The sequence below is a fragment of the Oncorhynchus gorbuscha genome, linkage group LG07 (genome assembly GCF_021184085.1).
Source record: "Oncorhynchus gorbuscha isolate QuinsamMale2020 ecotype Even-year linkage group LG07, OgorEven_v1.0, whole genome shotgun sequence".
Classification (NCBI taxonomy): domain Eukaryota; kingdom Metazoa; phylum Chordata; class Actinopteri; order Salmoniformes; family Salmonidae; genus Oncorhynchus; species Oncorhynchus gorbuscha.
Genome location: NC_060179.1, coordinates 29,101,818 through 29,120,355, shown reverse-complemented (window position 1 = coordinate 29,120,355; position 18,538 = coordinate 29,101,818). Strand labels below are relative to the sequence as shown.

General features: G+C 43.9%; 1 protein-coding gene across 2 annotated transcripts; it reads right to left on the bottom strand.

The window, feature by feature from the left end:
* Positions 1–200: 200 nt before the first annotated feature.
* kif9 (kinesin family member 9) lies at positions 201–12,787 on the bottom strand. 2 transcript variants are annotated; one of them, XM_046355083.1, is made up of 21 exons: positions 12,646–12,787; positions 12,419–12,527; positions 11,935–12,100; positions 11,609–11,715; positions 11,206–11,436; positions 10,558–10,641; positions 10,324–10,416; positions 10,006–10,153; positions 9,562–9,626; positions 9,373–9,450; positions 8,961–9,029; positions 8,691–8,795; positions 8,286–8,341; positions 7,975–8,065; positions 7,634–7,770; positions 7,342–7,491; positions 7,028–7,236; positions 1,514–1,693; positions 1,021–1,136; positions 710–814; positions 201–378 (listed from the first exon to the last, which is right to left on the bottom strand). In XM_046355083.1, the coding sequence occupies exons 2-21, from the start codon at positions 12,518–12,520 to the stop codon at positions 280–282; spliced, it is 2,391 nt and encodes a 796-aa protein (XP_046211039.1). In that variant the 5' UTR covers positions 12,521–12,527; positions 12,646–12,787; the 3' UTR covers positions 201–279. The 2 variants fall into 2 exon arrangements, with proteins under 2 accessions (XP_046211039.1, XP_046211040.1); XM_046355084.1 differs by lacking the exon at positions 9,373–9,450.
* Positions 12,788–18,538: the final 5,751 nt, after the last annotated feature.

The following is an 18,538-nucleotide window of genomic DNA, read 5'->3' as shown; positions in this document are numbered from 1 at the left end:
CTAACAACTGTTTTCAAGTTGAATAAACTAGCAAAGGTGAGCCTAAACAGGAGAAGGCTGGCAGGTCCTCTAATGGCACAGGGTGTAATATGAGGGTAGCCATGCAGCAATACCTTGGTTTGAATCCTGGTGTGTATTTTTAAAAGTACTGCCATAGAAGTTATCAATCACTTGTAGATCAAATTAAAAAACAATGTTAGGTCGCCAGTGTGTCTTTTATTCAGGACAAATCCAAGGCAATAATTAATGGTGAAATGGATAGAATCAAGCAGTTCTCCTTCAGATGACAGAGAGAATGGCAGGCAGTTTGGTTCTCCCAGAGCCCCTTGGTGTAGTCTTCTGGACTGGTGTCTGAGACATGGCCTTGCTGTAGTTCCTCTGCACAGATAGGAGAGACCAGAAGGCAAACAGAACACATACATTTACTCTCTGGATGCTTCCCAAATAGTACCATAATTCATTTATAGTGCACCGCTTTTGACCACGGCCTGTAGGGCTCAGAGCAAAAGGAGTGCAGGCAATAAGGGTGCCATTTGGGATGAAGTCTCTGTTTGTGGGTGGGGTAATTAACAGGCTTCTAGTGTGTGAGTGACAACTGCCATAGTAGTATTGTATAGCCATACTGCTGTTTTGGTCTGTGTGTGAACAAGTGACAATGTTACTCATTCATTACCCACAATGAGGGTGTGTTTGTTTGCGCGAGACTGACCCTCTGTACAGTCCTGTTCTGAGCATTGTAGAAGGAGATGGCACTGGGACTGTCTGCTAGCAGCTCATAGCGCAGACGCTCAAAGTGCTCCTGCTCATCCTCCTCCTGTGGACAAAACACCATAAGATATTAAGATTGACATTGGAACCATGCAATAAAAAATGACTTCTCTCCTGTTAAAACCACAGTTGTAACCATGAAAAATGAATGACTTGTCTCCTGTTAAAACCACAGTTATGTCCCAAATGGCACCCTATTCCCTATATAGTGCAATACTTTTGACCAGACCCCTATGGGCTGGTCAGACTCACCAGTGCCAATGCCTTGTACACAGGCACCAGTCCAGGCCTGATGGGTCCTCCAGATCTCAGCAAGGCTTGCACCTCCTCAGGAAGCAGGAAGGACTCATTATACCAGCTCTCAAACTCTGACACACACAAGGGACAGGCTGTCAATGTGGGACCATCACCCTGTGGCTTTCTGAGAGGTACAGCCAGTCCCAAATCACTGCCTACCTCTTCCCTTTGGCCCCTTTTTTCCCCCTGCAGATCTGTAAGGTGGAAGCAATATATGGTGGAAACTCCACCACTGCACTGCTTAAACCTATCCAGCCCCTACAGATATGCAAACATCTAGGGGTCAGGGGGGCACGGGGGAGGGGTAGGGAGCATATTGGGACTGGCTGGTAGAGTCCTCCTGGTTCATACTAACTTTCTCGGTCTATTCAGAATCGGTCATGGAACAACTGTCTTCTCCCATGATACGTCATGACAGTTGGTGTGATGCCAGAGTTTGAATGCTCACCGGTCAGTAGGCGCGTCCTGCACTGGTCCACTAGGTGCTGGCAGTAGCTGACCTCTGCCTTGGTGCCGCGCAGCTCCTCGTACTGCTGTCGGTACTGAGTCTTCAACTCCCTCAGACGCAGGGTCAGAGACAGCTCTGCCTCATCCAGCACTGGGACCCCCTCCGCACTTACAAACTGACCTACGGGAAGACACACACACACACACATACAAGATACTAATATAGCTACAGCAATCAAATGAATGGACCTTTTGTCTGATTGGCATGCGCTTCCACTTTAATGTGAATGTAAAATACCCTACATTTTCTTGCCCTCTGTTTTAATTATAGGCTCATGTTGTACCGGCTTTCTTTTCACCCTGTTTGTATTTGAGTATTTCCAAAAGTACATGCCTGTACTTTCCAAGTGTATTTCCAAATACATTCAAGCACTTGTTTTAAAAACATTTTTGTACACACACACACACACACACACACACACACACACACACACACACACACACACACACACACACACACACACACACACACACACACACACACACACACGTGTGTGTATAAATATAAACACGGCAAAAAAAGTAACATCGTTTATTTTCAGCAAACTTAACATGTGTAAATATTTGTATGAACATAACAAGATTCAACAACTGAGACAAACTGAACAACTTCCACAAATTGAATCATATGTCCCTGAACAAAGGAGGGTAAAAATCAAAAGTAACAGTCAGTATCTGGTGTGGCCACCAGCTGCATTAAGTACTGCGGTGCACCAGATTTGCCAGTTCTTGCTGTGAGATGTTACCCCACTCTTCCACCAAGGCACCTGCAAGTTCCCGGATATTTCTGGGGGGGAATGGCCCTAGCCCTCACCCTCCGATCCAACAGGTCCCAGACCTGCTCAATGGGATTGAGACCCGGGCTCTTCGCTGGCCATGGCAGAACACTGACAGTCCTGTCTTGCAGGAGATCACGCACAGAACAAGCAGTATGGCTGGTGGGTCATATAAGGATGAGCCTGCAGGAAGGGTACCACATGAGGGAGGAGGATGTCTTCACTGTAGCGCACAGTGTTTAGAAATTGCTCCCAAGGATGAACCAGACTTGTGGAGGTCCACAATTGTTTTCTGAGGTCTTGGCTGATTTCTTTTGATTTTCCAATGATGTCAAGCAAAGAGGCACTGAGTTTGCAGGTAGGTCTTGAAATGCATCCACAGGTACACCTCCAGTTGACTCAAATGATGTCATTTAGCCTATCTGAAGCTTCTAAAGCCTGACATAATTTTCTGGAATTTTCCAAGCTGTTTAAAGGCACAGTCAACTTAGTGTATGTAAACTTCTGACCCACTGGAATTGTGATACAATGAGTTATAAGTGAAACAATCTGTAAACAATTGTTGGAAAAATGACTTGTGTCATGCACAAAGTAGATGTCCTAAACTTTGTGGACTGGTTGAACAATGAGTTTTAATGATTCCAACCTAAGTGTACGTAAACTTCCGACTTCAACTGTATAGTACCAGTCAAAAAACCATCTCTGCAGCACTCCATCAATCAGGCCTTTATGGTAGAGTGGCCAGACACCACTCCTCAGTGAAAGGCACATGACTGCCCACTTGGAGGTTACCTAAAGGACTCTCAGACCATGAGAAACAAGATTCTCTCGTCTGTTGAAACCAAGATTGAACACTTTGGCCTTAATGCTAAGCGTCACGTCTGGAGGAAACCTGGCACCATCCCTACGGTGAAGCATAGTGGTGACAGCATTATGCTGTGGGGATGTTTTCCAGCGGCAGGGACTGGGAGACGAGGCAGGATCGAGGGAAAGATAAACGGAGCAAAGTGCGAGAGATCCTTGATGAAAACCTGCTCCAGAGCACTCAGGACCTCAGACTGGGGCGAAGGTTCAGCTTCCAACAGGACAATGACCCTAAGCATACAGCCAAGGCAACGCAGGAGTGGCTTCAGGACAAGTCTCTGAATGTCCTTGAGTGGCCCAACCAGAGCCTGGACTTGAACCTTATCGAACAGCTCTGGAGAGACCTGAAAATAGCTGTGCAGCAACGCTCCCCATCCAACCTGACAGAGCTTGAGAGGATCTGCAGAGAAGAATGAGAGAAACTCCCCAAATACAGGTGTGCCAAGCTTGTAGCGTCATACCCAAGAAGACTCGAGGCTGTAATCGCTGCCAAAGGTGCTTCAACAAAGTACTGAGTAAACGGTCTGAATACTTATGTACTGTTTTCTCATTATGGGGTAGGGTGTGTAGATTAATGAGGGGGGAACTATTTAATTTTAGAATAATGCTGTAACGTAAAGAAAATGTGGCAAAAGTCAAGGTGTCTGAATATTTTCAGAAGGCACTGTGTACACACAGGCCTGTAGGTGACCCAGGCTTCACAGGTGGAAAGTAGTGTGCTAATGCAGACGGCTTGATACATGGCGACGTTGGTGTGGAGGAGGAGATCCCTGTTTTGGAAGTCCCTGCATCGGAGTTTCCCCCGAAGGCAGCTGAGGCTAGCTTGATCCAGTTTTGAATTTCGTAGTCGATGCTGCAGTCCTCCGAGAGGATGTTGCCCAGGTATTTGAATGGCGGGACTATTGCCAGTGATGCGTGTTCCATGGTGAAGACAGTGTGGGTAGAGGGATGGATCTCCATTGGCCGACCACCTCTGTCTTGGTGGTGTTGAGACAGTCCCATCCTTCTTGACTCTGACAGCCGTTACGACGGACTGGAGCTCTTCCGGAGTGTGGGCCACGAGCAAAGTCATCAGCTCCAGACCCTGCTCCATCGAAACCTTGGTGGTTGCTTGGAGCCTTCTGATGTTGAATGGGTTTCTATCCAGCCTGAAGTCCACCGCAACCCCACTGCTGTCTTCAAGCTCCTTGTGGACAAGCTGGGTGACACAGAGTAGGGAGATGTTAAAGAGTACAGGTGTCAGCGCCCACCCCTGCCTCACACCAATGCGTACTCCAAAGGGCACTGACTCCTACCCTCCTATGGCCACCCGAGTCATCATCCCATCATGGAACTGGCAAAGGATGTTGACAAATTTGGGTAGAATCCCCCATAATAGTTCCCTGCTCAGTGTCAAGCCTTGGAGTGGTCGACAAAAGGCTATGAAAGGCCTCCAGGATTTACTGTGCTCCTGTTCTTTCTGAAGCCCCATTGTGACTCTGGCAGCAGGTCTTCTGTGATGTTATTCACCAGCCTATGTTGCATCACCTTGGCCAGGACCTTTTCAGCAACAGCAATTTTTATTTATGTTTATTTTACCTTTATTTAACTAGGCAAGTCAGTTAAGAACAAATTCTTCTTTTCAATGATGGCCGAGGAACAGTGGGTTAACTGCCTTGTTCAGGGGCAGAACGACAAGAAGGGATGTCCCCCGGCTGTTGCCAACAGATGGACTTGTCACCCTTGTTCTTATAGATGGTGACAATATTTGCATCCCGTCACTGTTGGGGGATGATCTCCCGGTCCCAAACCTCTGCGCCCAGAACATCTCACTATGACGAAGTCGATCAGGTGCCAGTGTTTGGAGTGTGGATGCATCCATTATGTTTTGTATTTGTTCTTCTGCTGGAACAAGGTGTTCGTGATGATGAGATCATGCTTGGCACAGAGTTAGCAGTCTCATGCCATTTTCATTTTCATCGACCTGGCCAACACCATGCCTACCCAGCACTCCGCTCCATATCCTGTTGTTCTGTCCCATTCCCACCCTAGCGTTGAAGGCATCCCAGCAGAAAGTTCTGGTCATTCCTGGGGATGTGGTGAAGTGCCTCAACTAGTAGAAGCAGTCCTTTGCCTCATTTTCAGATGGTAACGATGTGTATGCACTGAGAAGAGTGGCATAGTGAATCTTGCCTAGAGGGATACGGAGAGACATGAGTCTTTCACTTATGCCGACGGGTGTTTCGGTGAAGAGGCTGTTTTTAATTGCCAGTCCCACACCGTGCTGATATTGTTCACCCAGAGGATAACCTTTCCAGAAGGTGTAGCCTTCTCCCTCCTCTTTCAGGGACCCTTCATCCAGGAACCTGGTCTCACTCAGGGCAGCGATGTCAATGTTGTAGCGCCTTAATTCTGTGGCAATCAAGAGCTGTTCTCCGATGGGGTCTATCGTTATTGTTGTCAGTGTCCAAAAGAGTTCTGATGTGCCATGTTGCCAGTTTCAGGGGAATTATTTTCTTGTGCATTTTTCGACCGCTGAGTGGAACTCCCGATAGGTGCAGTAGCCTATCCAGGAAGGAGTGAGTGGGCAATTTTTAGGCCACCTTTTCTAGGCCTCTTCCCAGCTGGGGTGAGCAGTGTGGCTCCTAAATAGGCTGCTCAGTCACACAGGGCTCTGCCGAGAGCAGCTGCCACTCAAGTCCCAACTGCTGGCGATCATAATAGCTCTGTCCCGCTGACATGAAGGGGTCTGATTAAAGGCTCTCTGTGCATTCACTCCTGCCCCCATCACCAGACACCCCAATGCCACCAGGCTTTAGTAATTGAAGTATCCTAGATAGTATTTGAACCGACAGTACCAGTCAAAAGTTTGGACCCGCCTACTCATTCAAGGGTTTTTCTTTATTTTTACTATTTTCTACATTGTAGAATAATAGTGAAGACATGAAAACTCCCGAGTTTCGCAGCAGTCTAAGGCACTGCATCTCAGTGCTAGAGGAGTCACTACAGACAGTTTGAATCCAGGCTGTATCACAACCGGCCATGATTGGGAGTCCCACAGGGCGGCGCACAATTGGCCCAGCGTCGTCTGGGTTTGGCCGGTGTAGGCCATCACTGTAAATAAGAATCTGTTCTTAACCGACTTGCCGAGCAATTTAAAAATATATATATATATTAAATTAAAACTATGAAATAACACATATGGAATCATGTAGTAATCAAAAAGGTATTTAACAAATCAAAGTATATTTTATAATATTTAAGGTAGCCCCCCTTTGCCTTGATTACAGCTTTGCACACTCTTTGCATTCTCTCAACCAGCTTCGTGAGGAATATTCTGAGCACTTGTTGGCTGCTTTTCCTTCACTCTGAGATGTATCTATTTCTTTGGGATGCAATCTGAGGTGCAGTTAACTCTAATGAACTTATCCTCTGCAGCAGAGGTAATTTTGGGTCTTCCTTTCCTGTGGCGGTCCTCATGAGAGCCAGTTTCATCATTGCGCTTGGTGGTTTTTGCAACTGCACTAGAAGAAACTTTCTTGACATTTTCCGGATTGACTGACCTTCATGGTGAGTCATTTCCCTTTTCTTATTTGAGCTGCCATCAAAATAGGGTGGACTTAGAAAAATCTCCAATATAAAATATATATACTTTTTTGGTTACCACATGATTCCATAAGTGTTATTTCATAGTTTTGATCTCTTCACTATTATTCTACAATGTGGAAAATAATACAAATTAAGAAAAACCCTTGAATGAGTCGCTGTGTCCTAAACTTTTGACTGGTACTGTAGGTCTGACACAACCACACACACACAGTTTTGAGCTCCCATACCCTGGCTCTGTCTCTTCTCTCTCCACTGGTGCAGGGCAGTGCTTGTGCTGTCAATCTCTCTCTTGGCCGTGTTCACGCACTCCGTCAGTTCCCGGAGGCGGGCGCGGCGCTCCAGCAGCACCACCTTGTTCTCCTTCAGGATGCGGTTGATCTCGCTGCCCCGCTCTGCCTTGAAGTCCTCAAAGGCCTCTGCCTTAGGGGGAGGGGAGCTGGAGGGGAGAAACACTAGATCAGACATGTTGTCCCTGTGCATAGAATAACACATGTAATATACAGGACAGATGTTATATAAAGGGACGTAGGTGTGTGTATACTCAGTCCTAAGGGGTTCCTGTGGTCCTTGAGGCTCCTGGCTCTGGGGGTCATGCTCGCGACCCTCACGGTCTCTCTGGACCGGGTTCACAGATTCCACTTGCTTCCCTGGACCAGGACTCCTTCCTTCCACAGCCTCCTTTCTCCCCTGGCTGGACAGTCACAGTTGGGGGGGAGGGGGGGTTTACATTAAAAGATGGTCTTGACATTGGCTTTCAATGAGAAGGGAAGGATTTGACAGTGATGTTACTCAGGCAGCATGAATGGACCGTACTCAGGAGTCAGCACACTGACCTTGCTAGCTCTTTGGTCTTAATGGCTTTGGTCCTGCCTGGAGACAGGAGCCGAATGTGCCTATCTGATGGAACTGCCAGCCCCACCCCAAACCCATGGCCCTCCACCACTCCCACCGTGCCTTGGGAGCCCTGTGACTATGACACAACAGCATTTGTTTAAAAACTGTACTAACAACTTTTGAGCCTTTTGGCTAAGTCAACGTTACGGAAAATGAGAACTGGTTTGCAATGGACCCTCCTGCTTAAACGATATAAACAAATTCACCACTGACATATGCAAGAGGTTTGAAGCAGCACCATCTTGGTGGCCACCGGTCCAAGCATCAGGCAGAGACTGACCTTGGCTGCAGTGGAGCCAGCTGTACTCTGGGCTTTCTCCACCAAGGTGTAGTTCTGACACAGCTGGGCCTTCACCTTCTGCTCCTGCTGCCTGTTCAACACACAACACATATGCCAAACTGACCTCAACACCAATAACATAAACTGATCCTATCCTTGGTTGCCTGGTGAGCGATACTCACGCAGCAGGTAGAACTTTTCCTGTAGGCAAAGATCTAGTATTAGCTTAAATCTCCCCAATCCTGACCTTAACCATGAGTGGGAAATGTCAAATTGTCCTTAGATCAGCATCTAGGGACTCAGTTACTCACTGCACGGCCTGCTTGAACTGGGCAAACACTTCCTGGATCTGCCTGATGCTCACAATCTGTGGAGAGAAGTCAGACATGGGGGAGATAAAACAGTATGAAAATCAGCCATGCTAGAAGTTCGCTCCATGAGCGTCAGATTCTCTTTGAAATGAAAAGCGCTATATAAAATAAATATAGTAATATGTAGAAATAATGGTTTATTTGAAGGATACAGTTTTAGTCATAACCAGAGGGATACCATTTTAGTTATTACACTGTGCCTTATAACCATATGTGGCTGCAATGTATTTTTCGTTATGTGTTGGACCCCAGTAAGACTAGCTGTCGCTAATGGGGATCCTAATAAATCATATCAAAAATCCATCTCTCTACTGGGAGAGAATGTCTGTATCATGGTGTTCTCACATTGATCTCGTCCAGGCTGCCCTCCAGATACCTCCGCACGTGACTCTGGATCTCTGCAACCTGGGTCTCTGACAGCGTGTCGTAGGACATGCCCATGCGGTTCGCCTGCGCACCAGCACACAATCACATATCCTGGTCTTATTCTCTAATAAAACCATAGCCTGGGTCTAAGACCTGGTTGTGTTGTCTCACCAAACACATCTGGGACTCAGGCTAAACCAAGCAATAATTCAACATTGAACTCTTCTCTTCTTCCTTGAGGTTACTCACCAGTGTGTTGTGAATGCTGAGTTCCTGTTTCAGCAGCTGGATCTCCTTCTCCAGCTTCCTGACCTGGAGCTACACGAAACAACACACACATCCAATCAGATACCATTCAACCCTGGCTAATCACTGCACATGTCTTGCCCCCATAACAATACAGTTATCAATTCAATACCAGTACTTCAGTTTCTACAATGCTGTTCATCTGTAGGCAGTGTTATCGTCAATGTATAACCTTTACAAAAAACAATACTACAGGATTCCTTCCAGGTACAAATGACCTTTGAAACAGGTTTTTTCGAAAGGAATATAATCAATGGACAAACAACAATCAATATGATATAGAGTTATAGTAATTAATCCACTTTCATAATCCAAATGTGTTCTGGTGTGTGAAGTTGAGGTATAATAATCTCACCACAGGGTCGGTGTGTTCATTGACAACAGGGTCCATCTGCACACACTTCATCCTGCTGGCGAAGCGCAGTGTGGACAGCTACGGTAGAGACAGAGCAGGTCACACATCACAGGTCTCCACTTTACTCTAGGAAACGACACTAAACTAGGACTACAGGAAGAAGCAGTTCTCACACAGCTCCATACTTACTGTCTCTTCTATCTGAGAAGCCTCTCCATAGATGTTGGCCACCAGCACTGTGTTGCAGTTCCCACCTATAGAGAGGAGAGCGGATTATATTGATTTTATGACTACCACTCCCAGACAGCCCTAGAAATTGCTCTTGCTAAGAAGCTGTCTGTTTCTTTTTGACCATTTTGATTGAAAACAAATCACAGTAAGGCACTTAATTGTTACCCAGAAATGATATGATATTAAGATACAAACAGCTACACTGGGCCTTTAAATCACTTGGACTACAAATGGATAACTTGACCATTGCTCTCGTCTCTGTACTGATTTGGCTTTGGTGGATGTAGTACCAATGTCCTCAGCCAACACTCAAAAACTATTGAACCCTTTGACAGAGACAGCATTTCCTTCTGGTACTGATCTCATACCCCCCCCCCCCCAGTCTCTGTGGGTTTGGCTCACCTAATGAGTCCTTAAGGGCGTGGGTGAGTTTGGTCTGTCTGAAGGGGACGTGGTCCCTGCGTCGGTCTGCCAGGGCCAGGATGGCCTGCTCCAGGAACGACAGGGACTTGTTGATGTACATGGCCTCCTTCAGCACCTGGCCCTCAGACTGGTCACAGAGAGGAGAACACAGTTGGACATGGGGGTTAGCTCTAAGAACTGGCAGGAACTGGGGTCTTTAGTCATGAAAGCTTGAAATCCGCTCATTGCAATAAATACATAAACTGACAAAATAACACTAGGAGAAAAAGTCAGGTATGATGTCACTTTGAAACTCACTCCGGTTTTGCCCAGCCTTTCTGACCCGGCTAAGTCCACCAGATTCAGTTTGGAAGTGACATACTTTGCATCGGACAGAGTGCGGGAGCGAGACTGTAAAACACAAATTGATAACATGAATTGACACATTACAGAACTATAGACACTGCAATATACAAGACAACATTATACAATACATTCAGAAGGCTGGAGAAAATGCAGTGAAGCAGTGAGTTGTGTCTAAGCCATCCTTACCTCAATGTGGACAGTGAGAATGCAGTGAGATCTGGAGGAGTTCTTGTTCAGGGCATGAGCTCCGATGATGCGATTCATCTCTCCCTGAATGTAGAGCAAAGAAGACCCGTCGTCACACAAATATCCATCACCTGTCCAGATGTACAACACTTCATACAGGTATATATATATATATATATATATATATATATATATATATATATATATATATATTTTTTTTTTTTTTTTTTACCCAGTTTTCTCCCCAATTTTGTTGTATCCAATTGGTAGTTACAGTCTTGTCTCATCGCTACAACTCCCGAACGGACTTGGGAGAGGCGAAGGTTGAGAGCTGTGCGACGTCCGAAACACAACCCAACCAAGCCGCACTGATTCTTGACACAATGCCCACTTAACCCAGAAGCCAACCTCACCAATGTGTCAGAGGAAACATTGTGCACCTGGTGACCGTGTCAGCGAACACTATGCCTGGCCCGCCTCATGAGTCGCTAGTGCGCTATGGGACAAGGACATCCCTGCCCCATGGGTCTCCCGGTCACGGCCGGCTGTGAAAACCCAGAATCTCTAGTGGCACAGCTGGCACTGCGATGCATTGCCTTAGACCACTGCGCCACTCGGGAGGCTTACATACAGGTATTTAGCACTCACCTCAAAGAGCAGGTTAAGGGCCTCCTCCTCGCTGTGGATGGGGTGTAGGGACAGCCCCCTGACTGATACCCCTCCCCCTGCCTCCTCCACCACCGCCATGCCCCCTGGCCCTACCCCTGGGCAACCCCGTACAGACGCTAGCAGATCCACAAGAGTCTCATTGTAGATCTCCAGGAAGGACAAGTGGACACTGAAGGCATGGTCCGAACGCTGCTCCACCTCATGGAACACCTGATCAGAGAGACCAGGGTGAGAAGAACAGAAAATGTGTGGGGACTGAAAAGCCATTCACTTTGTCCATTAGACAACTGGTAGCCAATGTAATCCAGGGTTGAATGACTTCAAGTGCGCCACGTGGCGTAAATTGTCAGTAAGTATCGGGTGACAAGTTGTCCTGGTCTACCTCCTGTAGGGCCCGAGGAATGATCCCTCTCTGTTTGTAATTCTCTGTGGCTCCAGTCATGGTGTACGTCTTTCCTGCCCCCGTCTGCCCAAAACACATCACAGTGCCTAAGAGTAAAACAAGCAAGATTTGGGGGGGGTTTATCACCTCAGTTTTTCTAGCTGCATGGCAGAACTAACTACCTAGCCTGTGTACCCACCTGACTGTTTCTGCATTCAACATTTGCTACATTCTTGCATTGCCATTGGCTTTGAGCAGAATCAGACTGGTATAACAATCAAATTATGACCATGGTAGTGTAAAACATGGGGACAGAGTTAGCCTACCGTTGTACCCCTCCAGGGCTCCCAGCACCACCCCTCGCCCAACGCGGCCATATACCTCCTCCTGGGACACATCATGCAGCACCCCGTCCAGCCGGAACGACCAGGAGCTCAGCTGGTTGTTCACCACTCCCTTCCTGGAGTCCTTCCTCTGGTGGACACTCACTGTCTGAGAGATCATCACACAGATAGCCATGTTGAAGCAATTATAAGAATCTGCTCATCAACTCCTTCAACAAACTAACCTGTTTAGGGTTAATAATGTGGTTTGAGATCAATATGATGTGTCTCATTTATGCATATTAAGGCTGTGTTATTTTAAATGAATGACAAAATCTGTCATTTCAACAACCTATAACCTTGCCACATTGTTTAGTAATATTCGTTAAGTTACTCACCACTCTCATATTCAGAGTTAAAAATGTCACGTTTACATAGTGCAAATGAGATTGGAGGGGAAACTGCAACATTACACTGTAAAACATACCTGTCCGTCTGGTAGGTATTCAATGAGCTCTTGAGCAAAATTAGCAGTCGGTCGGCTTCGAACTAACACCCTCACTTCACTGCCGGGGTGGGCAATCATCATGGCACTTCTAGAACGACAACAGGTCCGAAGCAAAAGTCATGGTCATGTTGTGGGCCACCTAGCTAAGTTAGCTAGCTACTGTTAGATACCAACTTAAGAACTTAGGCAAAAACACATCTACTTACCCGTATTTGTTGATACTTTGTAAACATCAAACGTGTTTTTCTAGCTAGTAAATAAATCAGCTGTTTAGTGGCTTGTGTAGACGAAATCAAAATGTTCCCATATGTTGACATCGATTGTCATGGAAACAGTGGGCGTGTATGTGGGATCCTGCATGGGAGACACAGAAATGGAATGAGTAGAAAAGTCCGGGCCTGGACGTTAAAATATTAAACGCATCAATTCAAGTTTTACAAATCTAGATTTCATTCCAAGGATGTTTTTTTCTTGAATTCCAATTCAGACAGTCGAAATTCCAATTCCATTCCATAAAGTATGGTTTTTCCAATTAAATTCTAATTCCATTCCAAGGTTGGTTCTTTTTCAATTCCAATTCAATTCCAAATAAATTCTCCACTTCATCCTTACATTCCAGAATTAAATTGGAATTGACCCCAACCCTGGAATCCTGTCTATCTCTGCCATTGCATGTACAGTGGCAATAAAGCGCATGTGAAACATTTGGAATTACCTGGGTTTCTGCAGAAATTGTACATAAAATTTGATCTGATCTTCATCTAAGTCACAACAAAAGACAAACTCAATGTGCTTAAATCTGGCAGTGTGATTTAATTAGGACATGTTTTTCTACAATGTGTGTTTATAAGGAGGTGAATATTTAATCATTACTCTCTTTACTAAACTCTTGTTAGTCCGCGATATGATGTAGCTCCACAAAGTAAATCGCGTAGTGGGTTAATTTCTGCAACAACCAAGAGTGTTGGTGCGCAAGGCTACATTTCTCCACTGTTTTAGTCCCGTGGCTACCACGTTTTAAGAGTTACTCGAACCCGTGTGCAGATACTGTGTGAGAGTGAAGTCTTGGATCTTGCTCATCGTATTATCTGCGGTGCAGCTTGTGCAACGTCATTTCGTTGACTATACATTTAAATAATATTGTTGAAGAAAGGTTTCTGATGAAATCTTGATGCCATATTTGAGGTTTACTGTGCTATTTTGCACTACGGAAATGTTTCCCATCATATATAATATCCCTACATCTTTATTTACTGGCGTTGAAAAGTATTATTGTAAACACAATAAAACTATCTTGAATATATACGGTGGGGTCTGGAATTGACACATTTTAATAAAGATTAGCAAAAATGATTATGTCAAATAAATAATTCAAATACTTAAGAGTTATTTTCTGCTGGTGCATTCTCATTTCGACGCCAAACCCACCACTTGTGTCGTGGCTTTTAAGAGCTCTATTTTCATGTCATCTGACCAAAGCACCGGTTCCAATCCAAGTGTCAATGCCGTTTAGCAAACGGCATTTGTTGGATGACTTAAAAAATATAACTATTTGGTCACGCACAACAGTGATGGGTTTTGTGTCGAAATGAGAATGCCTGAGCAGAAAACAATCCCATACCTACTGTAAAATATAGTTCTAGAACTACGATGTTATGGGGCTATTTTGCTTCCACAGCATCATGAACTTTACCCAGTACTTGGACATTTTAGCTAAAAACTGCCAGGAGACTGAAACTTAAAGACAATAACCCCAAACACACATCAAAATCCACTAAGAAATTATGAATTGCCCACAAAATCAATATTTTGCAATGGCCATCTCAGTCTCCGGATTTAAAACCCAGTGAAAACCTGTGGTTTGAATTGAAGAGGGCAGTTCAAGTGCAGACGAAGGATATCAAGGATATGTAAGGATTCTGTATGGACGAAAGGTGTAAGATCCCTCCCAATGTGTTCTTCAACTCATAAACATTTAAGAAAAGGGCTCAGTGCCGTTATCCTCGCAAGGTGAGGTATTGAAAACAGGTGTCAATCATTTTGACCACTACCTTTGAGAAAAAAATATTTACTTGTTAAACAAAATCTCTTTCTCTGGTTTAATTCGATTAGTATTCCAAATGTTTGAACGTACAAAATAGCTCACTATTTGAATTATTAATTTTATACAGTTATATTTGCTCATCTTTATCATGGGTGTCAATAATTTCGTACCCCACTGTACCTGCCCTTACAGGTTTGTGTTTTAAACAGTGTGGCCTCTGTGGCTTGACTGATATGTTGAGGTTTCCTAACTGGGAAATGGCAAGAAGGCTGGGATTTCATGTTTGATGCTGTGCTACATGTACAAGAATTACTGGGATTTCTGCATAAATTGGTCATAAAATTCATAAAAATTGGTCATAAAAAAAGTCACAACAATAGACAAACACATTCTGCTTAAACTAATAACACACAAACAATTATAATTTGTCATGTCTTTACTGAACACGTGTAAACATTCACAGTGCAGGTTGGAGAAAGTATGTGAACCCTTGGATTTAATAACAGGTTGACTTTCCTTTGGCAGCAATAACCTCAACCATATGTTTTCTGTAGTTGCGGATCAGACCTGCACAACGGTCAGGAGGAATTTTGGACCATTCCTCTTTACAAAACTGTTTCAGTTCATCAATATTCTTGGGATGTCTGGTGTGAACCGGTCTCTTGAGGTCATGACACAGTATCTCATCACCCAAACCATGATACTATCTCCACCATAGTTTACAGTTGTGATGAGGTTTTGATGTTGGTGTGCTGTGCCTTTTTTTCACCACACATAGTGTTGTGTGTTCCTTCCAAACAACTCAACTGTAGTTTCATCTGTCCACAGAATATTTTGGCAGTAGCGCTGCGGAACATCCAGGTGCTCTTTTGCAAACTTCAGACATGCAGCAATGTTTGTTTTGGACAGCAGTGGCTTCCTCCGTGGTGTCCTCCCATGAAAGCCGTTCTTGTTTAGTGTTTTACGTATTGTAGACTCATCAACAGAGATGTTAGCATCTCCCAGATATTTCTGTAATTATTTATCTGACACTCTAGGATTCTTCTTAAGGGTTAGTGTCAGTCTCTCCCCTGGACTATATTGCTGTGTTGATTGTGAATGTGTGGTGGTTTTGCTCCTTTCTCCCGCCTGTTGTCACTGGGTGCCCTCTTCAACATGAACATACTTGAACATATGCCTCTGGGGAAGCTCTTGAGACAAAAAGGGTCCCCTAAATAGACAGAAATAATATTTTACAGAAATTGGACAGAAAGGAGCACACCTCCCAATGCCCATGAGCCAAAGTTTCAATATTGCAAAAAGGTTTGAGCATAAAACAAAGAATTATGGTTTAACCATACAGCCAATACTCAAACAATTAACTTGAGTAGTGTATCTGTGCTGCCATCCTGTTAGAAGATAACAGATTATTTTATTACAATGGTTAAATTGGATTTTCATTGTGTTCAATGGTGTTATTTGCCCCTAGTGGCGCTTTCTGGTACTTAGAAAGTCAACGCAAACGGGAAGTTCAGAATTTGTTTTGCACGCAAAGAAGCAGCTACAAGCAACGCTACGGTGCAGGTCTTTCAATGTAGTTATTTCTTGTCACGCTTCAGCCTTGGAAAAATATTTGTTTGTAAGTTCGATTCAATCATTTAGCTAATGATGATAATCTTGTTATTGGTAGAGTTTCTTACATATCAATGTTGGTTGCATTTACTCACAAATTGCAATGCCTTTTGTGTATGTCGTTAGCTGTATTACTTTGCTCATGCGTCATGCAAACGAATTGTAAAATATACAATACTGTAGTTTTGTTACTGTTTTTAGTGTAATATGCTTTGTTATTCTACATAGATGGTTATACATTATTAGAGTAATGAAAGGAGCAATTACCATATGGTTAACAATTAGCTATATGGTTTGGCATCATGCCAGATGCATGGTACCTTAGCGCGTGCTTTGTATTTATGCAACTTCAAATGTTTAATGTACATCTACAGTATGTCGGTGTGAATTGAACACTAAAGTATATTCTTTTCTGTATTTTGCAGTTTCACAACATAAACGTTTTCAATATATTCATTCAAGAAAAGTCACGCCTTGGGAGTTTTATTGAAGACTTAGTTGTTAGCTATCTGTCTAGTTTTGCATGGGAACGCAACTCAAGGGCAGAATAGTATCCTTAACTATACCTTATCTATAGTTCTGTTTAAAGCTGGTATGTTCTTATAGATTTCTAAATGGTTTATAATTTATAACATAAAAATGTCCTTTTGACAAATATGACCTAACACATAATGCAAATCAATAAAAACTTGTCCTTTGTCCCCATTTATAAAGCCCTTTCAATTTTGTTTTGTTTCTGGTGTCACTAGAAACATTTAGTAAAAGACTGTCCTGATATAACCTTTGCCGTCTTGGGTTTCTCTTTGCTCAGGTGAATCGTTTTCCATTGCCTGTGGAGCTGTAGCTTTTTAATGTTTAAGTCCTCTGTAATAAGGCTTCCATTTTTATATTTACAGATAATGTAATGCCCTGAACAAACAAAGCCGTTAAACATACAGTGTTCACACTGGTGTTCCATGCCTCTCCAATCAATAGGACACACACTTGTTCCACACACACAATCTACATGGCACTAAAACTGCAATTGAGTCCATCAATGGTATGTCCCATGACACTTTAGGCAGAAGGCAAATTGCATTGATGATGATGATTTAAAAGCACAATAAAGACAAAAAAAAGTATATAAAAAAAAGAAAAGATGTGGTTTGATCATCACCTGACATGAATGAACATTAGTGAACAATGATTACAGCATGTTTTTTTATCAGTGTACATAAATCAAAACACCAAACCAATTTGACCATTTTTTGTTGTTGTTGTTGTTATTTATGCCACAGAAGTACATCATTTAGTCAACAAAAATCAATCTGGCAATGCAGCAAAGTTTTTTTGAGTGGTGTCAAACAACAGCCTAGCCATCCTACCTCCAGTATTTTGCTCTAGCTGAGCATGAGTCTAGAGATGAAAAACAGAGGCCAATCTGGTCTGGCCAAACCAGACTACAGATATGCACTTCTTTTTGTGGGACTGGAATAGCAACAAGTTGGGCCAGGAATCAATCCGATCACGCTTTGTCCACAATGCACATTTTAAAGGGCAATGTTCTCGTGTTTGTGGAGACCATATTCATGGTAAAAGCTGCGTATGTCAGCTCAATGGGGAATTACCTTTAAATATCTCATTGTCCAAATCTCTCGATCCGATTGAATCCCAGCCTAAATTGGTGGTGGATGATGTGAATTTCCTCACTAATCATGCATACAGTTTTAAGATTTTAGACCTAGTGAAACGTGTCAAGACAATTCATTTTCATTGTTATGGAATAGGTTATGAAGTGTAGGTAGTAGGAACACAATTAGACACTACCATTTCCACACTCCATCCCCAGGTGGCAGCAGCAACTGGGTCAGATGCTCTGCCAGGAAGCCTTGTTAAGGGTTGGTTGTGCACAAGGGTGGAGTCAATCAGCGTGGCAGCTAACCTTAGCTCGGAAAGCTCTCGCCAAGTTCAAACCCCTGAGCTGATAAGGTACTAATCTGTCGTTCTGCTCCTGAACAGCCAGTTAACCCGCTGTTCCTAGGCCGTCATTGAAAATAAGAATTTGTTCTTAACTGACTTGCCTGGTTAAATAAAGGTAAAATTTAAATTAAATTTGTACAACGCGATTCAACCAGAGCATACCGGACCTATTTTTTATATCCTCTAGCACTGCTCAACACACCTCGGCTAACAATTTAGTTCCACCCCCCACACACCCCTCACCCCCCCACACACACAGTGACATAACCTGGCTTAAATGCTATTTCTAGAGACAATATCTCTTTCATTATCACTATATGCACAGGTTTACCCCCACTGTATTCACATCCTACTATACCTTTGTCTGTACATTATGCCTTGAATATATTCTACCGTGCCCAGAAATCTGCTCCTTTTACTCTCTGTTCTGAACGTACTAGGCGTCCAGTTCTTATAGCATTTAGCCGTACCCTTATCCTACTCCT